This window comes from Chrysemys picta, chromosome 1 (genome assembly GCF_011386835.1).
Source record: "Chrysemys picta bellii isolate R12L10 chromosome 1, ASM1138683v2, whole genome shotgun sequence".
NCBI lineage: Eukaryota > Metazoa > Chordata > Testudines > Emydidae > Chrysemys > Chrysemys picta.
This window is the reverse complement of record NC_088791.1, coordinates 89,582,156-89,608,069: the sequence shown is the minus strand read 5'-3', so window position 1 is coordinate 89,608,069 and position 25,914 is coordinate 89,582,156. Positions and strand designations below refer to the sequence as shown.

At 44.8% G+C, this 25,914-nt stretch overlaps 1 protein-coding gene across 5 annotated transcripts in view; it reads left to right on the top strand.

Moving 5' to 3' along the window:
• GRIN2B (glutamate ionotropic receptor NMDA type subunit 2B) overlaps positions 1-25,914 on the top strand; it is a 270,832-nt gene that overhangs the window by 47,451 nt on the left and 197,467 nt on the right. For all 5 annotated transcript variants that reach the window (XM_005308916.5, XM_005308915.5, XM_065562233.1 and 2 more), the window contains one exon: positions 5,683-6,111. In XM_005308916.5, the coding sequence (XP_005308973.1) occupies positions 5,701-6,111 (411 nt within the window). In that variant the 5' untranslated portion in view covers positions 5,683-5,700. The remainder of the gene's footprint in view (positions 1-5,682; positions 6,112-25,914) is intronic.

Sequence of the window (25,914 nt, the reverse complement as noted above, 5' to 3'; positions counted from 1 at the left end):
CTGCTGCTGCCTCGGGCTGGGGGGTGGGTAGGGCTCATTGGGGTTCCCCCTCTGCCTGTTGCTGCCTTAACAGCCGACACAGCTATGGGGAAATGAGCTGTATTGGATAGCTCCCCCTACATTACCAAAAGAATGGCTAATGGAATTCCAGCTCGCAGGCCTCACTCTGCCCTCAGTTCCATCTGGGTAACTGTTTTCCAGCCTACAAGATTATCTAGTTACCTTGTGTACTGTTCTAATGACACCCTATTCATAGTTACATTTGTTAGATGAAGGATAAGCTGTTTGTGTACTTGACGTATTTTGAAATATTGTATAGAAGTATCTGCAATCACTGAGCTGTATTTTGTTCACACCTCCATATAATTTTCTATTAATACTTGTCTCAGATGTAATCTGTATAAAAATACAGTGTCAAGTGAAGATCCCATGGCATTTTTAAGTGTATTAGCTCTTGTGTCCTGGCCAAATTCCAACCTGAGTAATGACTTTCTGCCTACTTAAATTCCCTTTGCAGTTTCAACTAGAGAAGTTGTTCTTCCCTTCCTGTCCTAACAATTGTTGTGTAACATTGCTCTGCCAAGCTAACTAGATAGCGCATTTCAAGAAAAGGGGTGTCTGCATTTTAATGGTGGGTGAAGTCAGATTATAGGTTGTAAAACCATTTTAGCTCACCATACTCTGATATATTCTCTCTCTCTCTCTGAGATAAAATGTTTTATTGGCCAAGCTTGAACTTGGGATGGCCACATTGCTCAGGAGTGGCAAAACCACAAGAGGATTATGTTTGCCACCCTAAACGAGGTCCAAACCCCACACAGAGCACCATTGTGTATCCTGAATATGCCACATAATTTACGGAAAAGCCGTTTTAAAGAAATTTTATACAATATCCCAGTGATATTTTGCATTAGCCTCCACCTCTGAGGATAAACTCCTTGAATGCTAAACCTGGTAGTATTGTGAATACATTATTTAACTAATGTAGCCCTTTTTATGCGAGTGAGCCTATCCTGATTTCTGCACAGATATTTGTTATTTGCACATATTCAGTGAATAGTTTATACGAACAACTTTCAGCCAGTGGGGGTGTCCATGAACTGCTCCCTTTGTTTCTGCTCCTTGATTGACTGAAACTTTATTCTTCTGTTGTTGTTGTTTAAAAACAATGAACAAGGAATCTTCTTGTTCTTTTACAAATACCCTTTGTCATATGTGAACAGAGGTATTAGCGTGAGCAGCAGCCATTACCTGAACATTTGTGTGAATAAAACTTGTTCACATGAGACGTGGCTAAAAAGGTTACAAACACAGGCAAACCAAACATGTTAGGGCTTGTCTATACTTAAAAAGCTGCAGTGGCACAACTGTAGCACTTCAGTGAAGACACTACCTATGCCAATGGGAGGATTTCTCCCGTTGGCATAGCTAATCCACTTCCCTGAGAGGTAGTAGCTAGATTGATAGGAGAATTCTCTTGTTGATGTAGTGCTGTCTACACTGCTGGTTAGGTCAGTTTAACTGCATTGTTTGGGGTGTGGATTTTTCACACCCCTGAGCAACGTAGTTATAGTGACCTAATTTCCTAGTGTAGACCAGGCCTTAGAATCTGAGCAAATGTTTAGGAACACTCTTTGCAGTCACTGACCCACAAAGCTTAGCACCACGAACCCAACTATGCAGGCCTTGCGGGGGTGGGGGAATAATACATTTCAGAAACTGTGATGAACTACATAATTGTGACTGTAGGGTGTAATGTCTTAATTTCTCTACTAGGGAAAGAAGCAAATGACGTATCCCATTGAAAGAGCAGGGATTCCTGGCTTTCTTGTCCATTTTGAGGCTTGCTGGATTGTGGGTTTATCAGTCCTAAAACCTCTCTGGAGTAACCTGTAAGTTGCTGAGTTCCTTTCTGCCCATCCAATCCAGGCAGAAGTTAAAGATTCCATGGATTTGATGGGAAGAAAAATGGAGGTAACGGTGGTGTGTTGGTCAGCATTTTCTCCTTCAGGAAAACAAGTCCAATGTTGAGTGCAAATACAGAACAGCTGCCATGTTTGTCTGCCTGCTCCTGCCTGGCTAGTCTCCATCTCAGTGCTTTGTAAAGCATTTCAAAATAATCAGTATGAAAGAGGTGCGCTGTAAAACTAGATTCTATTCTCTGGGCATCACAACTAGCCATTGCATAACCAAGTGCATTATAATGTGTGAGAATAAGTAGAGAAATCACAGGAGATGTATTTTAAAGAGAACAAATATAACATTAAGGCGAGCGAGTGAGCGAGAATAGAGTGCATTAAAGTTAATAAAGCATCGCAGGAGTGGGGACCACATTTCACTGTGAAGGAATCTAATTTAGCAACTTGTAATTGGAGGATAACAGTCCTGCTGGAATGAAGTTAGCTGTTCATTTTGCTGAACTCTTGAAGTGTCTCGGTCCTTCTTGTGAGCTTGTTCTCAGAAGGAGAATCCAGAAGAAAGGCTGGAATCGATTGATGATTCACACCCACAGTCCTTTCAGCCTTTAAGTGGATTTGGTTCCTTCTGTGAATATTTATTATCTGTTTATTAATTTCATAATATTAATGCAGCATGTGCACTCTCTGCCTGCCCTGGGCAAGAGAGACCAGGAAACTGAACTTAGGTCTCCTCCATATCAGGGCAGAAAACTAGCCTTCAGGTGACAATGCAAGCAGTACTGGCCTGTTAGCCACTGGCTCTGTTTAGGACAACAGAACATCTGAAGGAGGGCGGGTTGTACATTCTCTAAGGTCCTGCCAGTCTCATTACATCTGTTATGAATATCTATCTGTGTAACTGGTGAGGGGAGGAGATTTTGATAGGGGTATGCAAAATAATGAATGGTATAGACAGGTCCAGCAGGGTCCTGCTTTGAGCAGGGGGTTGGACTAGATGACCTCCTGAGGTCCCTTCCAACCCTGATATTCTATGATTCTATGATTTACTCTTTCCCACAATACCAGGGCAAGAGAGCAGCTGGTGCAGTTTAGAAGACATCCTGGTGTACGCCATGTTTGTTTAACCATTGCAGAATGGAACCTTGAGGTGAATAGCTTAATGAGATCAATAGGTTTGAAGAACAGTCTTCCATAACCTGAAATACATGCAACTGCTTGAGAAAGTGATGTGGATGTTTGGTCTGAGCATGGGACAGGGAACCAGGAACTCCTGTATTCTGATTCTGGCTGCTCCTGACTTCCTCTATGGCCACAGGCTAGTCCAGAGCAAACCTCTCTGTGGTGGGAGGATTAGTTAGTTAAGGTTTGTAAAGTGCTAAATAAATGCTAAGGATTATTACGAGGAGACTGGATAAAGCCTATAAACTATACCGTAGAGAAGGGTCCTGCATAAGGATGGACTGATGACCTAATAGGACTCTTCCATTTCTAACTTCCATGATTTTTTAAAAAAAGAACAGACATTTGCAGGTTATAAATCATAGTAACATCTGTGGATACACTAGCTAGAAATGAAAATGTATGAGGTCTATTTATTATTGTGCTTCAGAGCAAAGAGGGTCACCACCTGGGATAGGAAGGAAAATCTCCCCCATACTAGAACAATATGTAAGTGGCCATGTGCACTGTTAACATTCGGCCCCCTCTTCCACCCCTTTTTTTAAATAAGTGAATTTAGCATGGGTGAAAGGGGCCCAAATGACAGTCTCACAGATTGAAGTCCTGTATTTATCCCCAAGGTAAGTGGATAATGGGCCATGGCAGTGTGCGCACACACTGCTCCTGCCAATACACCTCAGCCTTGACCTGGAAGGATTATACTGAGAGTTGAGAAGGGAGTTCTGAATCCATGACCTAAGTAGGCTTTGGACTCTTTGCTTATAGTACCTAAATGTGGGCAAACTGGTGCCAATTGTGTGATAATTGCTTTTGTGTTGGGGACCAGAGGTGAAAGTAAGACAGTCCGGTTTGGTCCGGCGTACCGGCAAGAGCTGGTATGCTGCGCCGGACCGGACCGGCTTCTCCGGTAGTGATTTAAAGGGCCCGGGCTCCCCACAGCGGCTGGAGCCCTAGGCCCTTTAAATCACCTGTGGAGCCCTGCCACCGCTACCCCAGCCCTAGCCCGAGCCCTGCTGCCCCCGGGTAGCAGCGGCAGGGCTCCCGCGGTGATTTAAAGGGCCCGGAGCTCCGCGGCAGCTGGAGTCCCGGGCCCTTTAATTCGCCCCTGTGCCCTGTGGCTCCTAGCTGCCTCTGCAGCTGGTAGCTCCGGGGTGATTTAAAGGCCCTGGGGCTCCCAGCCACACCCGGAGCCCCGGGACCTTTAAATCTTGAAAGGCCCTGCCTCTTCCTGTTGAGGCCACACCCCGCTCAGGACTCCAGCGTACCGGTAAGTCCTTTAAACTACTTTCACCCCTGTTGGGGACACACATTTAGACATAGGACTGACATCTTCAGCTCATTTCGCATAGGTAACTGGATGTCAGTTAGAGGACAACAACTTTCAATCACTGTTGACTTGGGTCTGAGATGAAATGCAGGCTTACAGATAATGTGCTTTGTATTTTCTGGACAGTCCCTTAAGCCATCCAATTCCCCACCCCACCTTCCCCCCCCCCTCTGAATTTTCAAGTAAAGGCTGCTGTCAGATGACCTGATTCAAAACCAAGTGAAGTTATCACTTCAAAGGTTTTTTTTTTCTCCTGCTGCTGATAGCTCATCTCAATTGATTGGCCTCTTACAGTTGGTATGGCTACTCCCATCTTTTCACGTTCTCTGTATGTATAAATATCTTCTTGCTGTGTGTTCCATGCTATGCATCCGAAGAAGTGGGCTGTAGCCAACGAAAGCTTATGCTCAAATAAATTTGTTAGTCTCTAAGGTGCCACAAGTACTCCTGTTCTTTTTGCGGATACAGACTAACACGGCTGCTACTCTGAAACCTGAAGTTAATGGAGAGACTCCTGTTGATTGTGCTTTCGATCAGGTTCAGGGAGTGGATAACAGACAAGATGGACTAACTATCTGATCCAGCAGGAGGTGGTCTAATGCAATGGCTGTCAGCCTTTCCAGACCACTGTACCCCTTTCAGGAGTCTGATTTGTCTTGTGTATCCTCAAGTTTCACCTCATTTAAAAACTACTTGCTTACAAAACCAGACATAAAAATACAAAAGTGTCACAGCACACTGGGGGGGAGGGATAACTTAGTGGTTTGAGCATTGGTCTGCTAAATCCAGGGTTGTGAGTTCAATTCTTGAGGGGGCCACTTAAGGATCTGGGGCAAAAATCAGTACTTGGTCCTGCTAGTGAAGGCAGGGGGCTGGATTCAATGACTTTTTGGGGTCCCTTCCAGTTCTAGGAGATAAGTATATCTCCATATATTATTATTATTATTATTAATGACAAATTGCTGATTTTCTCATTTTTTACAATATAATTCTAAAATAAATCAATTGGAATATAAATATTGTACTTACATTCCAGTGTATAGTATAGACAACAGTATAAACAAGTCATTGTGTGTATGAAATTTTAGTTTGTACTGATTTTGCTAGTGCTTTTTATGTAGCCTGTTGTAAAACTAGGCAAATATCTAGATGAGTTGATGGTACCCCCGGAAGACCTCTGTGTACCTCATTTAATCATGTAATCATTTCATCTCTTCCTTTTCTCTCTCTCTCTCTCTCTCTCTCTTTTCTTCTCAGGGAGTGTAAGAGCTGAAGATGAGGCCCAGGGCGGAGTGTTATTCTCCAAAGTTCTGGCTGGTGCTGGCAATCCTAGCGACGACGGGTGGTGCGGCCCGTGCCCAGAAGAGCCACCCCAGTATCGGCGTTGCTGTCATCCTGGTGGGGACCTCAGACGAAGTGGCCATCAAGGACGCCCACGAGAAAGATGACTTCCACCACCTCTCAGTGGTGCCCCGAGTCGAACTGGTGGCCATGAATGAGACAGATCCCAAGAGCATCATCACTCGCATCTGTGACCTCATGTCAGACCGGAAGGTTCAAGGTGTGGTGTTTGCTGATGACACAGACCAGGAAGCCATTGCTCAGATCCTGGACTTCATTTCTGCCCAGACTCTCACGCCCATCCTTGGCATCCACGGAGGCTCCTCCATGATCATGGCAGACAAGGTAGAAATTGGCTTTCTTCCATTACAGATCAGGAAAGTGGGGTTTAGTATCCTGAGAAATAACCTAGCCAGTGGTCTGCAGATGGAATCTCACTTGGCCAAATGATTATGTGCGTGGAGAGAGTCACTTTCAAGGAGAGATTAAAAAAGCTAAGTGTGTATAGTGTGGCTGAATTCCCATCTATAGGAAAAATGCTAACTGTGTAGAATTATAGGAGAGAGACAAGCTGGGTGAGATAATATTTGTTAATTGGAGCAACTTCTGTTGGTGAAAGAGACAAGCTCTTGAGCTCCGCATAGCTCTTCTTCAGGTCATTCTTCAGGAATTATATGAAGCATACAAAGATCAAGGAGAGAAGGGAGTTGCTAAAAGGGATCTGCAAAGGATTAAAATATTTTATTCTTTTTTATGATGTATTGTGACCATTTATGACCATTGTGTTTTTTACTTTTTGCCTTCACTCGTTTAGCTGGAGAATCACTTGGGGATCTCAGGGATGTTTACTATGAACTCTCACATTTTAATGGAAAGAGTACAAGTGCTGAAACTTTAATAAAACCATCCTCTCTCCAAAGTGGTCATTAGTTATTGGGTTAAATAGGTGTTAACCAAAGTATCAAAACATAAAACCAATCCCTCTCCCCCATACAAAAAAACCCAAAATAGTTTGGCTAACAACCCCTTCTAATTTCAATTGCACATCTTTCATTCTCTTGTATTGTATTGTCATAATTTCACTAATTCTTCAGTCACCATTGTATACCATTGCAGACAAGACCTGAATGTCGAATGTGAAAAAACAGCAGGCCTGATTCCCTTTGAACTGCAAGGCAGGTCTCAAACTTGTCCCTATAGAGTTACTAGGTAGTGGATATCTCCATGCTGTCACCCATGATCTGCTCTGGATATAGACCAGGGGAAGTCCCAGCTCTTGGGGTCTGACAGACAGCAGTCTCATGGCTCCTGATTGGCTCCCTACCCCTTATAAACCCAAGAGGCATTCTAGGAATTGTCCAGGCAACAGTGTGGGTTTCCTGTGGCTTCCACAACCATTCCTGTTCTTGAACTCCTGGTTTTGACCTTGGCTTGATTTGAATCTTGCCTCCTGACTTGGATCCTGAAGCCTGACTTAGCCTCCGATCCTTGGTATCGACCCCATCCTGGAACTTGACTACAAACTTCTCCGCTATTTCCAGCCTCAGGTTTGACCCTGCTCTGACTAGACTGTTCTGCTCAGCTGAGAATTCCCCCAGCTTGGGAGATCTTTTAACTGGTATAGAGTCAGTGTAGCTGGAGTTATATCTTGGTGCCAGGAAGAATCTGGGCCAACAATTCTTTTTTGACAAAACCCTGTCGGGTCTTCTTTTTACATCACAAAGCAAACAAGAGTACAAGCCATTTTATTCCTTTGCAGGTCACCTTTCAGGGGATCTGAGAGAGACAAGACATAATTGGATATAATTGAATAAGGGTGGGGGGGACTTAAACTGGATAGTAAGGAAACATTTCCTTGGAGTGAGTTTTATTAGACTGTGGAATTTGGGTGGGCTGATTTTTTTGTTGTGAATATTTTTTTCCATTTTTTTTCATTTTTGGGACTAAATTAATCACAAATATGTTTCTCAGTCTTTGATCAGCTTTAGAAATGGACAAGTGATATTCAGCAAGTAATTGATTCAATAAAAAATAATTGCTGAATAAATGACTCTCAAAGGATTTCTCCCCACCCCCCTTTTGCCCAGCTCTCTGTACAATAGCCCCCAAGCCTTTTCCATCTGAGAGGAAACTCGGGCAACAACTCTGTGGCCTTGATTATCCACTGCCTTGCACCTCGTGCAGTCATCTACACTTGTGCATAATGGGTGTAAAACACTAACAGAACGGAAGGGTGGCATTATACAGTCATTTTGCATAAGTACAGATGACTCCACCAGGCCCAAAGCACTTAAAAATTGTGAGTTTAAACTTGATGGGGCAAATTCCAATTTAAGATTATACCAGTATAAATTCAGAGTAACTCCATTGATTGTGGTGCAATCAGATCAGATTTACACTGGTAAATTTACACTGGTGTAACTTAGAGCAGAATTTGGTCCACTGAGTTGTCTGAAGAGTTTTTACCCTTCCATAGATCTTTCCTTGGCAGAGTAATGTCGTCCTATTATTGTATGTTGCCCATTGACTTCTATGGGAAATTCTGGTAGGACCATGAGGGGACTTAAAGATGGGGCCCAGTGAATGTAAAAATCCCTTTTACCAAGCTTCCCATGTGCAGCTTTTGAACAGGGTAAGTAAGTCCCCAGGCAGCTGATGTGCTGCACCAGGCAGTGTCCCAGCATGGCCGGAAGAGGATCTGGCCCCATCCCTTCCACTTCCCGCTCAGGCAGGCTGCTGGGGTGGGGGCACTCGAACCTGCATGTCCCCCACTGTGTCACCTCTTGGAGAGCAAATTTGTGTCCAAATGCAAAAACCTATGTTAGTGCAACATTAAATTGAAAAATATGAGCTAAAAAAGGCAGGAAATAAAAAAAGTAAGTTTCCAAACATAAGACTGACTCTGCTACATTGTGCATATCTATACCTATATCTATCACTGGTTAGACTGATACATAGATGCAGTGGTGCAAGTAGAAATCATTTCTTGCTGGTACTGCACTCATGGGAGGGACACAAGGGGGGGCAGGTGACTCCTCCCCACTCTTCCTCCAGCCCGGGGTCCCCACGCTCTCCCCATCATCTCCAACACCCCCCTTTGTATATACAAACATCAACATGCTTAACTACTCACTTTCCCCCCAAATACGTAGTATTCAGTCTGTTTATATGGAGTATGGGAGTTGAGTGAGGAGCCATTTCAGCATATGTATGACTTATTAAAAGACAAATTTTAAGGAGAACTGTATCCTAAACTGCATTATGGTGTTGTACCCAAACATTACATTTCAATGGGAGATTCAACTTCTTTTATACGAACAGAACAGAGTCCTGAAACTCTTACCAGTCCACAGAAGTGGTCCATACTAATGCAAATAGTCCTATTGTCTTCAATGGGATTGATCAAATGATTAAAGTTTACAGGATTAGATTCCAAGTTTGTAAATTGTTCTGGATGAAACTGACAATGCCTGAGCTGTCAAATCAGGAGGAGCTTCATTTGAATAAAGGTCGGCAGATGTGTGATAAGTCTTAGCTCCGTTGCTAAGATGAGGAACATATTTTCAGCAAAGTTCTTGGCAGATTCCTGAGGCAGCTGGTTTAAGGCCATCAGTGTCCGACATTATAATCTTCACTTCTAGTTCTCTCACCCACAAAGCTGGAAAATGAAGCATTTGTTTTCTTTGTTTTGATGCTCCAGTTCCAGTTAACAAAATGTATGTTAGACTAGTTTGGCTGCAAAGAAGAATTCTGTGTATACTGGGGACAACACCTGATTCCCGTCAGGCTGCAGAACTGGGCTGACATCCGAATCCAAACATCTGCTGGTCAGTGCAAGCAGAGGCAGTCCTCTAATGATTTGGCCTTGATGTGATGCAGTATGGATATCATGGATAATTCAGACCAATGGGGAGAAACGGGATCAAAAACACTGTTTAAACACCTTCCATCCTCCTACCCCTTCCCTCCTGAGGACTCCTGACCAAACAGCACAATACATATGCTAACAAACTTAAACAAAGCCTTTGTTTAAGTTTGTTAGCATATGTATTGTGCTGTTAAAGCCATTTAAAGAATGAATGCCCTCCCTAGTTGTGTTCTGCTCCTTTAAGGAGCAGAGCAGAGCCCCACCCCCTCCCCCTTCAGGGGGCGGCCCTAGCCCCAAGTCTTTTCGTGCCCGCTAAAAATCTCTTGCCAGTACTGCATATTGGAGGGTACTGCCCTACTTTCACTCCTGCATATATGATAAACACTAAATGTAACATGGCAGAATTAATTATGCTGATGGAACCTTAACTTTTGTATTGCCTAACTGCTTTTGTTCAAATTCACATAATTAATATTGCATTAATTTAGATTTTGTATGTAATATTTATTTTTACTGGGTTTCTCTGCATTTTTGTCCATTTCGTGTGAGGTGTAGGTGTGTGTGTGTGTGTGTGTGTGTGTGTGTGACTTTTATATATAGTCTCTTGCACACAGTTTTGTTGTTTGCTTTTCCTGATGCTAACACACTTAATTCCAATATATTATTATAAATAATATAATACAAAATAAAAAAAGGAACAAAAAGTCATTTTGAAAGGAAAAATCAAACCATTTCATTCAGAACATATTGAAATGGGATGTTTCAACATTCTCAGAACTACTTTCCTCTTCCCCCCTCCCTCTAAAGTGAAATTTCAGGGTACTTGACATGATTTTGCAAAGTGTTTCAGTTATGCTGGAACTATGTTCTCTGATGGAAAATTGTTCCATCAAAGTTTCTCTGACCAGGTCTAGTAATTAACAATGAAAAACTATTTTTATTGTAATAGTTGTTATAACTCATAAAAAAAACCCTGAAGTATTAAATCAATTTGTGCCATCCCCAGCCAGATGAGAAGATTAGTTTCTTGGTTTTGGAGCAGGCAAGACCTTTATTACAACCCTGAGCAGATACTTGTCTCACAAAATTTGAATTAATTACACTCAAATTTCTCCCTGCCCCAAACAGGCCTCAAAATGAAATTGAAAACCTGGAGTGTGAAATTGACCAGTGCTGCTGCCTTAGATCCTCATGTCATTCCTCAGTAACCACGGGACATAGAGAAACAACTCTTTCCAGGGAATCTCTTATTCTGTTTGCCTTTTATTTGCTTCATTAACCACATTTAGAGGGAAAGGACTATGAGGGAAGTTAAGGGAATTAAATACACACAGCCTGAGAAAACAGAGGGTACAGGAAGAGATAAGATTGCAGTATATAACTGTTTTACGGGCCTTAAGGGATTGATATATGAAGATAGTCTGTACTTTGACCCATCAACCTTTTACGCCCAATCAGGGATATTGCAGATTATGTATTCCTCATGCCACCTGATCTTAAGCCAAACTTTGCACCCTTGATAATCTGTATGTTATTCCCTGATAACCAGAAACTTCTATGCTCAAACTCTGTTCACAATTTTTTTAACATCATCTTTATAACTCTTTTATGGGCCTTAAGGGATTGATATATGAAGATAGATTAAAAGAGCTAAATATGTATATTGTAGCTTGACTAAATAATGACTACAGGTAAGTGTAACTAATGTGTTGTGTCTAGATATATACCAAGGAGAGAGAGAGAGAAACAGTTTAGGTTGGTCTAAACGAGGTGTAACTAGGAGCAATGGGAAGAAATTGAGCAAAGGGATCATTAAACAGGATATCAAGAGAATTTTCCAAATGGCAAGCTCTATTAGATGTGGGGTAGTCTCTTCAGGGAAAGATGGTAACCCCATCACTTAAACTATTTCAGATTTGGACTGGATAAAACTGGAAAATACACTGTAGGGAAAAATCCTGCCTTAGCTAGGATGGGTGGGAAGAGAAAATGAACAAGCTGAGAGAGAAGAGCAGGCCAGAGAGACAGAAATGGGGGAGGGAGAGCTAGAAAGGAGGAGTCCTTCTTCCAAACCTAACATGATCAAAGAAAAAAAGTTTCATTAAAATACAACCTGTGAGTCAATAAAAAAAACAAACCCTGACATGATTCTTTTCCTCTCGGTGCTGCATGCCATGTATCTGCAAGGTTCCTTATGCTAATTAGACACGTAAAGTTCCAGAAGAAAGCAGGAGAGAAGAAATAAGGGCAGTGGAGTTGGGTGGAGAATGTAAAGGCAGGAGAGAAAAGGAAGGCATTCATCTCAAGGAGGCATTGTGGCCAATGCATAGGGCACAGGTCTGGAAGTCCAGAGACCAGAGTTATACTCTACAAATGGCTTGCTATATGACATAGGGTAAGTCTCTTCTGCTGTTTCTCCATCCACAAAATGGAGATAATGATACTTTTGTAAATTGCTTTGGGATCTACAAAGGCAAAGCTCTAACTGCTACTTATTGATTAATGAATTATTCTAGTTGCAGTCAATGTGATGCTTTATATAAAATTCTAAAATTCAGGAGAAGAAGCTGTAGTCTCTAATAGTGGGTAGTTAAATATCTCTGGTGTGCAGGAAATATTATTCTAGGAGGAGCTGGTCATAGAATCGTAGGTTTAGAAGGGACCACACGGGTTATTTAGTCTGATGCCCTGCCAAGATGCAGGATTTGTTGTTTCTAAGCCATCCAAAACAAATGACTATCTGAAAATCTCCAGTGAAGGGGCTTCCACAATCTCCCTAGGCCTGTCTGTTCCGTTGTCCTAGTGTTCTTACAGTTAGGCAGTTTTCCCTGAGATTTAATCTAAATCTGCTGTGCTGTAGTTTGAACCCATTGCCTCTTGTCCTACCCTCTGTTGCAAAAGAAAACAACTTTTCTCCGTCTTTTTTTATAGCAGCCTTTCAGGTATTTGAAGACTGCTGTCATGTTTCTTAATCTCCTCTTTTCCAAACTGAACATACCCAGTTAATTCAGTCTTTGCTCATATGGCTTGCATTCCATCCCTTGGATAATCTTTGTTACTTGCCTCTGGATCTTTTGCAGTTTCTCTACATCCTTTCTATACATTGTTGACCAAAACTGGACACAGTACTCCAGCTGAGGCCTAACCGCTGAGTAGAGCGGTACTGTCACCTCCCATGACTTGCATGCTATGCCTCTGTTAATGCAACCTAAAATTGCATTTGCTTTTTTTGCAATAGCATTGCATTGCTGACTCATGTTGAGGTTGTGGTCCACTACAACTCCCAGATCTTTCTCAGCAGTGCTGCTGCCAGGCCAGTTTCCCCCCATTCTGTATCTGTACATTTGGTGTTTCTTCCCTAAGTGTAGCACCTTACATTTGTCTTTGTTGAATTTCATTTTGTTGTGTATATCTCAATTCTCCAATTTATCAATATCCTTCTGAATTTTAGCTCTATCCTCCAAAGTATTGGCAATCCCCCAGCTTTGTCATCTGCAGACGTGATCAGTATGCTCTCTGTTCCTACGTCCAGGTCATTAATAAAGATATTAAACAACACTGGACCCAGAATAGATCCCTGTGGAACCCCACTTGAGATCGTCCTCCAATCCAATATCATTCCATTAATAGTTACTCTTTGTTTGTGGTTGTTTAATCAATTATGTATCCATTTAATGGTAGTTCTGCCAAGTCCACATTTCTCCAGCTCACTTATCAGAATGTCACGTGGGACTGTGTCAGAAGCCTTGCTGAAGTCCAGGTATATTATGTCCACTGCAGTCCCTCATCCAGCAAATCAGTCACCCTGTCAAAGAAGGAAATCAAGCTGGTTGGCACGATTTGTTCTTGGTAAATCCATGCTGGCTGCTAGTGATTACCCCTTCAGCGTCCAGGTATTCGCAAATTGAATGTTTTGTACATTGCTCTAGTAGCTTCCCAGGTATCGAAGTCAGGCTGACTGGTCTATAGTTCCCTGGCTCCTCTTTTCTCCCCTTTTTAAAGATGGGTACTACATTAGCCCTTCTCCAGTCTTCCAGGACCTCTCCTGGTCATCGCCCATCAGCATCATGATCAAACATGCAGTCTACTGACGACCATTGAGCCAGCCAGAGTGACCACAGTTGATGTAATGTAGTGACGTTCCCAGATCTGCCTCAATCCTGTGAATCCACAAATCTCTGCAGTGGCACTGTGGACGGCACCAGCTAGGGTGAGGGCATGCACCCCTTCACACGTTGATGGAGCGCTTGAGAGCACGGCGTGCTGGGGTGTTTTTGTCCATTGAGTAAAAAGCAACAGAGGGTCCTGTGGCACCTTTAAGACGAACAGAAGTATTGGGAGCATAAGCTTTCGTCTGACTTGCATCTGAAGAAGTGAGGTTCTTACCCACGAAAGCTTATGCTCCCAATACTTCTGTTTGTCTTAAAGGTGCCACAGGACCCTCTGTTGCTTTTTACAGATTCAGACTAACACGGCTACCCCTCTGATACTTTGTCCATCCAGTCCACATGGCCAAAGAGCATGCAGTGCTGCTTTTGAATATAATGAGTGAGCGCAGGAAGGCCAAATCTCTGCGAAATTGACATTTCACACAAAGTCAAACCACTTTATGTTCAGGATGTGGTGCTGACAGTGCCTATGGAATGCCTCTAACTGCTCCAAGTCTGCCTGTAAGAGGCTCTAGGTTTATGACCCATATAGCAATACAGGTACAGCATAGGTTCAATAGATTCTGGACTTTGTTTCAGTGCCAGGATGTTTTTGCATCCATAAGCAAGACATGGACTTCTTGCAGGAGGTGGCAAGGCCTATTTGCCGAAGCACATGCAGTTTGCTGTGACCGTTTAAACTCTGTTTAAAGCCAAGGTAGATTAATTTGTCAGTGTTGTCCCTGGTACTTGGCCTCACCTGCACCGGCGGAAGAGTCCCTGGCAATGGGGATGGTGTCCCTAAAAATGAAACCCCTCTTTACATCTTCCCAGTCAAGAGGAGACAATCAGCCATGACAGACTGTGGCAACAGCACCAAGGTTAAAGCTCCTGCTATTACCGATCCCAGGAGAGTGGGAGTTTTCTGCACTCATAGGATGGGCATGACCTAAATTCTGCTTGGGGAGGTGCAGCCCTGATAACTCCAACTTCCTGAAAGTCCAAACCAGGAACTAGGACTGATAGCTAGTGTGGGGAGGTGAGGAATTGGGTTTGGGAGACTGAGATTGTCTGGGCAAGGAGCCAGGGCCTAGGATTCAGGGAGGAAAATAGGGTAGGGGACTGGGAGGCAAGTAGGTGGTGGTTGTGAGACTGAGATTAGATGAGGGCTGGGTAAAGATGCTGGGGCTGGGGAGGATGGACACGGAGATTGGATGAGAAGCCTGGGTAAAGGGATTGGGACTGGGAATCAGTGGGAAAGGAGAATGTGTGTGCAGGGGCAGGGGGGGGGGGGAGAGAAAGAGAGAGAGACACACACACACAGATCAGATGAAGAGCTGGGTGTGGGGAAACTGGGACTGGCTGGGCAAGGAGGCAGGATGGAAAGAGCTGGGAATGGGTAGGCAAGAATCCTGGGGGCTTGAGCCTTGGGGAGTGAGCCTAGGGATTGGGATGAGAAGCCTGAGGAGTGGCTAGGTGAGAAGAATGGGATTGGGATGAGGAGCCAGGGTAGGGAAGAGATAGGACTGGGACAGGTTGGAGGAGATGGGACAAAGGAGTCATGCTTGGGGATATAGGCAGCAGAGTCTGTGCCCATTACAACATACTCCCTACCAGAACCTGGAATGGAACCCAAGATTCTCGAGTCTCACCGTTCCTCTGCTGTCAGCAAATATCTACATAACCCACTGGCCAAGTGTTTCATCCCCCTCCAGTGCTGGTCCACATAGAGTAGGTTGTCGTCCTCTATCAGTTCCTGCATTAGCTGAAATGGCAAAGGTCTGACTGTGGATCTAGAAGTTCCAACACGGCTGATGGCCCATGTGGGGGTCACTCTGTTGCCACGGGATGCAACTTCTGTTTGTTCAGTTTTTGCTTTTTAAAAAAAATTAGGAAACTACACACAACAAACGATATTAAAAGAACGTTATTAAAGTTGCAAAGTCAAGCACTCAGACGTTTGGAAATGCCAGAGGTAAGGTTGACTTGAGCAACCTTAATTTGCTCCCCTTGTGTATTTGCATTATGAGACAGACTTTCATTGCATGATGACATACCATTTTTTCCACAGGACCCCTGCCTCATTCAGTGCACAGGACGGATGGAACTGTTCTGGGGGAGAATCAGGGTTGTCTAGTAAAGGAGGCTGTTGTTTGTAGGATCCCTGCCTCATTTGTTGGAGAAGTTGGAAGGTGTGTAGTGAAAGAGGCAGGGGATTGTGGGAAGAGAAAGGATGGTCGCCTGGTTAAGGTGAGTGAATGCTGCTCTGGAGAATGGGATTCTATTCCTGCCTCTTCCACAGAGCGCCTGTGTATTGCTGGGCGGGTCACTAAAACCAAACTTTTCACACGTGGTCACTTATTGTGTGTTCCATGCTGTCTGGGTGCCTGGCTTGACACCCTGGGGCCCGTTTTTCAGAAGTGCTGAGTGCTCCCAGCTACAGCTGAAGTCAATGGGAGCTCTGCTTTGAACATATAAAATGCTATCTAATGTGCAGTACACTGAAAAATTGGCTCCCGGGTGTCTCAAACTGGGCACCCAAAGTGAGTGGATACTTTTGACCTTAATCTTTGTGCCTCAGTGTCTCATCTGTAAAATGGGGATAACAGTAACCCCGCCTCTCACAGGCATGTTGTGAAGATAAAATCATTAATGATTGTGAAGCACTCAAACATAGTCTTACGTAATTATAGGGCTCCCATTACTGTAATATCTGAGTGTCACATCATCTTTAGTGTGTTTATCCTCACAACACCCTTCTGAGGAAAGTGCTCTCATCCCCATTATAGAGATGGAGAACTGAGGCACAGAGAGGCCACATGACGTACCCAAGGCCTCATGGGAAGCAAACTCAGGTCTCCTGGCTCCCAGACCACTGCCCTAAGCTTCAGACCAACTGTCTGTTGTGAAAAGCATCATAGAAAAACAGTGAGGAAAATATTAATGCCACAAAGCAGGGTTTGACTAGTGTGCAGGAACTAAGGCCTAGGGCCACACACTGACCAATGAGGAGAAAACACAATATTGAATAGCTGCTCATTATGTGAGTACCATCCATCCTGTGCACAGAATGAGGCAGGGTGTGATGGGCTCTATTAGGCCTTCTCTGCCCCCTGCTGGAGCGATCAGCCCCCTGACACTCCCACCCAAGGAAAATTCACTCATACCCCATGGCCAACACAACCGTCATCTAGATGGGCCAGTTAGAACTACTGACTAATCAGGAACCAGCAGGCCAGTTAAGAAGGCTTGCCTTCTTTCGCTCAGGGGAAGGGCTGGGTGAAACTGGGGCAGAGGAGAAGCACATTAGGACCAGGGCTGGCCGTGCCCTGCCCTAAGCACTGCAACTAAAGCACTTGCATTTTGAAGGGTTTTTTCCTTTTTTGTTTAAAGGCAGACAGCTGAATCCTGAGTTGCTATTTTGCCACTTGACTTTGCCACTTGTTTAGAGACTGATGCCAAGCTTATGGCATAAGCTACCCTGCCTCAAGCGGGTGGCCAAATTTTGCAGACTAAGGTGGAGTCCAGATGCAATACCACATGTTTCCTGAAGGGGGCATTGCAGAGCAGCACTACCTGTCATAGCTTGGTAACAGAAGTGGGATTGACTCCCCCTTTTTCATAAAGGGGAACTCTAGAGGAGATCCTAGCTCAGCACCAGCAGGCCCATGCAGAGACCCAGTGGCTTGTCCTGGAAGGGCAGCAGGAGACTGTGCTCCTTTAACTAGAGCAGCAGCCGTTTCAGGAGGTGATACTCCAAAGTGACTCTCTCAGCCCCAGGTATTGCCCTTTTCAAATTGGGAATCCGCTGATGACCCTGAGGCATATCTTGTTACATTTGAGTGGGGAGTCCAAGGTCTCAGTTGGAGAAGACCATGTGGACTGCGCAACTAGCCCTCTTTCTGCCCGGGAAAACCCAGGCGGCCTACCGGGCCTAAGGTGATGAAGTTGCGAGGATTATGATACCCTGAAAGCTGCTGTTCTAGACCAACTAGGAGTATTGCCTGAGATATACCAGCACTGATTCCATAGAACCACTCCCACTGGGGGCACAACCCTGGGCTGTCACTCAGGCCTGGTCTATACTATGGGAGTAAGTCGACCTAAGTTATGCAACTCCAGCTACGTGAATAACGTAGCTGAAGTCGACGTAGCTTAGGTCAACTTACTGCGGTGTCTATGCCACACTGGGTTGACGGAAGAAACTCTCCAGTCAACTTACCTTATGCTTCTCATTCCGGTGGAGTACCGGAGTCGACAGGAGAGCGATCAGCGGTTGATTTAGCAGGTCTTCGACTCCCAGTGCATCGATCACCGCAGCGTCGATCCCCGGTAAGTGTAGACATACCCTTAGTGGCTAAAGGACTGGGCCACCTGCTAACTCCAGTTGACATGCTGCTCTCTAGACGAGATTCTGGAGTCGGTGGTACTTGAACACTACCTAGATATTTTGCCAACTGCCATCCCAACCTGGGTATGCAGATACAATCCCAGCACGCTGAGAGTTGCCGTCCAACTCACTGGGGACTTTATGGAAGCAGGTTTGGTCTGGCCAGAGTGAATGGCCCAAGTCTGGTGACAACCGGCCCCAACTTCCTGAGGAGTCAACCTGGGGTACCAGAAAAGGGCCATTGGGCTGTGGACTCCCAGTGGAACCTTGAAGGTGCCCCACAATCCCACTTCAAGAACCATCAGCGGGAAGTACACAGAGTCTCACCTGTGGCCAAGCTATGGAGCCTCCACTAGTCAGCCAATCATTTGTTTCTGCAGTGGGAAGCCGGGGCATGTCAGCTGCACTTGCCCCCTTATAGAGTAGGACTTTGTATAATGGTGGGGTATCTCTGGCCAAACAGATGAAAGCTGTTGCCAGGCACTTGTAACTCTAGTAGTACTCAGGGATTGAATGGTGACTGGACTAATAGCCTCCAGGTGCTCCCAGACCTTGGTCCGGGAGACCCTACTGGATCTGGAAGAGTGGCAAGAAAATGAGCTGGTGCATGTGACCTGTGTCCACGGGGACATTCATTCCTAACCCATGGCCTGGGTGCATTTGAACATAGGGAACCAGCCAGAATACTTTGAGTGGATATAACCCCCAATTTGTCACGGGAAGTGATCATTGGAAAGGACTGGCAACGCTCCTCCTTCCATCACATCATCTGGAGACCCAAGATGGCGTTCTGGTCCTATTGTCTGACATCTTTCCAATTGCTGTATCTGACCTTTCTGATGGCCGATCATGACCCAAGAAGATTCAGAAACAACAATAATTAGCCAGGAAGTCCTGGTTGCAAACTGCTTTGGCAGCTGATGAGCCAGCTGGCAGCTCACCAGAACCACCTCGGGACAACTCTCTTTCCGATGACCGAATGGTACTGGCTAGGACATTTGCTTTGGTTCAGGAACAATGAGGAGATGACACCCTTAGAGAAGTGTATGCTCGGCTCATGGTGGTTAGTGGAAGCATTGTGTAGGATACTCACGCTTCCCAATTTTCTCCTTTGAATGACAGAATGATTTACTTTTGGTGAGATAGGCCACTAGTTCTTGGTGCCCCAATGCATTCAAAAGGAAGTATTATGACTAGCATGCTTCATCCCCTTTGCTGGTCATTTGGGCAGAGATGAAACCCTAGAAAGAGTGCTAGCCAGGTTCTTTTGGCCAGGGGTCTACAAGGAGGTGGCAAACTTTTGTGCAGCCTGCCCAGAATGCCAAAAAATAGCACCTAAGGGACATCTGCAGGCTCCCTTGGTCCCCTTACTGCTCATAAGCATCCCCTTTGAGTGGGTAGGGATGGACATAGTGAGGCCATTAGAACAAAGTGCAAGGTGGCACCAGTATATCCTGGTAGTGGTGGATTATGCAACCTATTCCCAGGAGACAGTTCCTTCCACTCGATAACTGCCAAGGCCATAGCAAGGGTGTCAATCCTGCTTTTTGCCTGAGTAGGCTTATCTACCAAAGTCCTCACAGAACAAGGGTGTAACGTCACCTCCTGGCTAATGCAAGAGGGATGGCAGCTTGTTAAGGTTAGACCCCCTCTGCACTTCAGTTCCCCATCCCCAGGCCAATGGCCTGGTAGAAGGGTTTAACCAGACTCTTAAGTAAATGCTGAATAAATTTTATGATGACCGCCCCATCCCAAGGATTGGTATCAGCTACTTCTCTATCTCCTGTTTGCCATATGAAAGGTATCTCAGGCCTCAACAGGCTTCTTGCCATTTGAACTGTTATATGGCTGACAGCCACAAGGATCCTGAACCTCCTTAAAGAGGCCTGGCAAGAGCAGCAACCACATTCTCAAAACATGTTACAGCAAGTCCTGGAGATGCATGAGTGTCTCAAAGAGTAGGACACTTTGTGAAGGAAAATCTCCTGTGGGCTCAGTGAACCCAAGCCCAACAGTATAGTAAAAGAGCTCAGGAGAAGATTTTTCAGTCAGGGGACCGTGTGCTGCTGCTCCTTCCCAGCTTGGAGAGCAAGCTTCTGATCAAATGACAAGGGCCCTGTAAGGTTGTCCAGTGAGTTGGAAAAGTTATGAAATTTTCTGTCTGGACAAAAAGAAGAAACACCAGATCTTCCACCTAAATATGTTAAAATCCTGGTGGGCTAAAGAAAGCTTGTTCACAGATCCCAGGGATATCCTTGGGGATCTGGCCACCAAATACAAGAGCCAAGAAGTGCTGAAGATGTGCTAATAGCAGAAAGTCTTCCTCCTCACTTATGTTGGCAAGCCAGGAAATTATTGACCTACTCTGACACACAGTTCTCCACCCAGCCAGAGTGTACAAATCTTATGGAATGCTGAATCCAAACCAGCCCAGAGGCAAAGCTGGAGCATGCGACTTATTACATTCCTGAGTAGCTCTGCAAAACCATGGAGCAGGAGGTACAGACCCTTTTAGACCTTGGTGTCACTGAGGAGTCCAAGAGCCTCAGTATAGCCCAGTGGTTCTGGTTCCCAAACCTGATTGGACCACTCAATTTTTTTTGCATGGACGTCTGGACGTTTAAATCTGTATCACAATCTGATGCCTACCTGATGCTATGTTTTGACAAACTCCTCAACTGCCTTGGGAAGACTAAATACATAACCACACTTGATTTAACAAAAGGGTACTGGCAAATACTTCTGGCCCCGGATTCCAAAGAAAAGACAGCATTTGCCACACATTTTGAGCTTTTTCAATTGTGACTGTGCCCTTTGGACAGCATGGGGCCCCAGCCACATTCCAGAGGCTTATGGACCAAGTCCTGTGCCACCACACCCAGTTCGTAGCAGCCTATTTGGTAGTTACAGTGTAGGTATTTTTAGTACAACTTGTCAGTCACATCTGGTACATGTGGCCTCTGTGTTGTAATCACTGAAAGAGGCTGGACGCACTACTAATAAAAAAAAATGTTAAATTTAGGATGCAGGAAACTCGATCTTAGGTATCTGGTAGGGAATGGCTGGGTTTAACCCCTGCAAGATAAAACAGAGGCCCTGAGGAAGATCTCAGTTCCCACCACCAAGAAACAGATGGGGCTTTTCTGGGTCTAGCCAGCTACTACCAAAGGTTTGTGCCCCACTGTGTGACAGGTGCAGTACCATTGTGAAGGCCGATGCACACCAACCAGGCCAGTGGACAACTGAATATAACAAGGCTTTTAGCAAAATAAAGGATATCCTTGATCAACACCTTATGCTATGGCATCTGGATGTCTCGTTCTTATTTAAATTACAAACTGAAGCCTCCACAGATGGATTAGGAGCAGGGCTGTTGCAAAAACTACAGGAGGTGGAACATCCAATACTATACCTAATTGAGAAGCCGCAGCACAAGAGGCCTGATACTCCACCATCGGGAAATAGTTCCTGGCCGTCAACTGTACTATTAGGCATTTCTCTACTATCTTTTGGGGGCTCCCTTCGATTTAATAACAGACTATACACCCCTTAAATGGTGGCAGGTTCTGAAGGACACTACTCATCAGTGGTATCTGGCATTGCAACCCTATGCTGTCATGTATGACACTGGTCTGGTTCACAGCACCAGAATACAGACTTCTTTTTCTGGGATGGTGGCATTATTGTGGAGGGAGAGAAACTGGGTCCCTGGGACCGTTCTGTGGCTGGAGGTGTGTGACAGGGTCTATCAGGTCTTCTCTTCCCCCTGCTGGAGGCATCAGCACCCTGATGTTCCCCACCCAAGGAAAATCCACTCAGACTGGGCCACCAACAAGATAGTCTTCCAGAGGCCTAGAAGGGCCAGGAGGCAATACTGACCAGTCAGGAACAGGCAAGGCTTCTTAACTGGCCTGCTGGGTTTGCTCAGGAGCAGAGCTGGGTGATACTGGGACAGACAAGGAGAAACTCAGGGCTAACCCAGACCAAGGCTTGGCCCTAAGCACTGCAACTAAGCACTTACATTTTTGAAGGGTTTTTCTCTCTCTCTGTCTGAAGGCACAGACAGCTGAATCCTGAGTTGCTGTTTTGCTAATGGACTGTTTAGAGACTGATGCCAAGCTTACAGCACAGGCTATTCTGCTGCAAGCAGATGGCCAAACTTTGCAGTCTGTTCAGGAGTGGCTGCCGTACCATCTGTGACCCTGAAGGGGGCGCTGCAGAGCAGCCCTAGCTGTCACACAGGTGTCTTATGGCAGAAAATAGTATGTGATAAAGACTATATTGTAATTCATATGCACGAGGAAGCTGATTTAAGATTGGAAAGGCAACTTTAATTCTGGCATTTCCTAACTTCTGAGTGCTTGACTCTGCAATCTTTAGTGCGTTCTCCTAATGTTGTTTGTGTGTGTGTGTGATAGATCACTATACCTGCAGGGAAGAAAGGAATGGATAAGGAGAGAAATCTATTTACTAAAAGGGTTTTTATTATTTTATTTTATTAATAACTTATTACCATCACCCAACCTTTTCAAAAGACTAGCAATTTTAGGTCATTGTAAAGCGGGCTGATTATCACAGGGGGAGTGCCCAGCTCTTTCTGAAAATCAGGCTGCTTTAGGGTGTTTCAAGTTAAGCTCTCAAAAATCAAGGGACCCAGAATCACCAGTCACTCTTGAAAATGTCAGCAATTATCATTGGCTGTCCATGGTGCTGAACCACCCGGGCCCAATGCTCGTTTCATGCGTTTTAGGATGGGATAGGGAAAGAAGAGAGGATTGCAGCCACAAGCAGGTTAGACTCATGCAGTCCTCATGCCGGCTGATTGGCCAGATTCCAGAAACCTGGCAGTATCATCAGTGCCAAGCTTCTGAGTCAGAGAGGAGTGAAGCAAATAGCACCGAGGCTCTGAGATGGAGGTGTTGGCCCCTCCAGGTGTATGTTTGTTACCCTCAGCGCAGTTTTCCATCATGTCCCCCAACTTCGTTTTGGTGCTCACTTTCTGTGTAACTGGCTCCCCTACCTCACTTCCAAACTCACAGGCATTCAGTAGTGGCAGTGAAATTAGAGTTAGAGAGCCATGCTATGGTACCTTTGCAGACAGCAAGGCACAATTTACTGCCAAACTATTAGCTGCACCAGGTGGCCACTGCATGCATGTGTGTGTATTCAGATATTGCTCCCTGCCCACTTTCGGCCTCCACTCTCTTTTGTCTCTCTCTATCTCATCCTCTTTTTGTTTGCCACTCTACCTTTTTCTTAACTATTGTCCGGGCAGTGCTTTAAAAATGTAAAGTGCTATATAAATAAGTGCTTTTATTATTATTTATTCCCCACCCTTTTCTCTTTTCTTTGCATTCTTTTCTATGTATTCACTCTCGTGTGTCACTTACAGAAAGAATGTGCAGGTCTAAATAATTTATAAATGCATGACAGTAATTACAGAAATGATTTAATTACTCAGTTAACACAGTTCTTCACATCACAGGCTTGGCTGGCTGGTGATCCTCTCATCGTTGACTAGTGCAGGCATTGTGTACCATGGCAGAGACAGGAGGTAAAGAGGATGGAGAAGCTTAGAGAGAAATTTCTAATGAACAGCCAAACACCTGGCTGGTTATTTTCATGAAACTAACTGGCCCGAGGTGGAATTATCTGGTAAAGCCTCTCTCCTAGAGCTGTGTAAAATGTTCACACCCAGCCTCACATCTACTGAAGCCATGGCTTCAAGGTTCAATGCACTCATTAACCATCACTCCATGTATGGAAGTGCATAAACCTGGGATGAATGTTGACTTACATTCTACTTAAGCCCTTGAAATAAGAGTTAAATGGTACATAGGCTTTGTGCAGGATCTCTGCACAGGGCTGGATAACAGACAGAGTTGATACAGCCACAAGTCTCCTTCTATTCAGCAGGCTTCCTTTATTTCTGCCCCACTTGGGGGTTCCCAAGTAATGGCATACACATCTCTCCTAATGCATTGTCTATAGACCCTCGTTCCCTTTCCAAATGAACCTGTGATAGAATTATGGGGTTTCTCTCATCCAGCTCAGTGCAGCCAGCTGGCATTGGCAGCAAAAGGATTTCCTCAGTGTTGTTGAACTAGTGGGGGTGGGGGTGGAGAAAGACACTTCAGGGGTTTGAAGAGGCAGTGGCCAATGCCTGTTGTCACCCAGACACCTGTGGGATGCAGCAGAAGGGGCCAGTAGGGCTCAGGAGAAAAGGAAAGGAAGGCGGCCAGGATAAGTGATCCTCTTGTGAGGACACTGAAAGTAAGAAGTGGGCAGCAGAAGATTCTTAAGGGTGGAGGCAGCTTAGGAAGTAGTGAGGAACCTGTGTTGGATAAAGAGGAGGAGGGATGGGGCAGCTCTTGGATGGTCACTGATTTGGGTCTCAAAATGAACCTGCAGGGTTGGTTCACTTTGGAATCCTTCACAAACTGGGCTCTCTGCAAGATTCACAAACTCTTCTCTGTGTCAAGGTCAGGTGGGTAGAGAGCACACGGCATTAGGACTGATGGAGTGGAGATCCGTTAGCACCTGGTACTTCATGTGAAGCTGCCAGATACCTTGTACCAGGCAATGGAACATGCCCCGCCCACCATCACAGGAAGTGATGCAATTCAGTGAAACAGCCCAAGATTTTCAAAAGTGATTATTGATTGTAGGTACCTTCATTTTGGATGCCAACTTGAGACACCTTAAAGGGGCCTGGATTTAAAAAAAAATGATTGGCATCCATCAACTGAAAATCAGTCCCCTTTTAAACTGTAACTTAAATTGGTCTTCCAAATCATTATTCACTCTGAAAAGCTTGACGATAATAACCCTTCCCCCCCTAGCTGGAATGCGTAATAGAGGGTATGGCTACATTTCATGTGTGACCTGAGATTGAAATAGCCTGGCGAGAGAAAGGAGAGGATGTAGCGGGAACAGAAAAATGTGAGCAGAAGGGGATCTAGGGCCTAGAGCTGGATGAATAACAGATTTTATGGTTTGGTGGCAGGTCTGGAAAATATTGGTTTGGATCACACTGAATCTGAATGTTTGATAAGTTGAAAGAGTCAGTTTCAGGTTTCTTCCAGAGCAGAGGTTTGAACTTGGGTCTCCCACATCCCACCTGAGTACACTAATCACAAGGATTAAGTGATAGTGGCAGCAGCAGTAGTACCACAACCTCCTCCCCTAGATGTTTTGCGAAGAGCCAGAACTATTTGTCAAATTTGCAATAGTTTCAGGTCATCTGAAACTATTTTTTTTGTCTAATAGTCTGAAAAATTTTGCCCAGTTCTACTGGTGACACTAAACATTGAACTTGGGAGTTTCTCAAACACTCATGTACCATGATTTTTGCACAAACACTTACACAGTAACCCACACACAATGTATCACAAACACACTCATACACTGTGACTTACATTAACATTCACACAGACACAGTGACTCATGGACTCACATAGGCAGTCATCAACTGTGACTCAGACTGACACTCACAATCATATGCTGTGATTCACACTGGCTCTCACAATCATACCTAGTGATTCACATTGGCTCCCTAACACACACACATGTGCTATGACTCTCACTGACATACATCATGACTACTGACACACACACAACACACATGCAGTAAGAGCAAGTGAAACACAATCCCACACAGACATATGCCCAATGGCTCATCCATTAGCTTTGGAAATCAGCAAATGTGTTAGGAGCAATTATGACAGACAACATGGTACTGT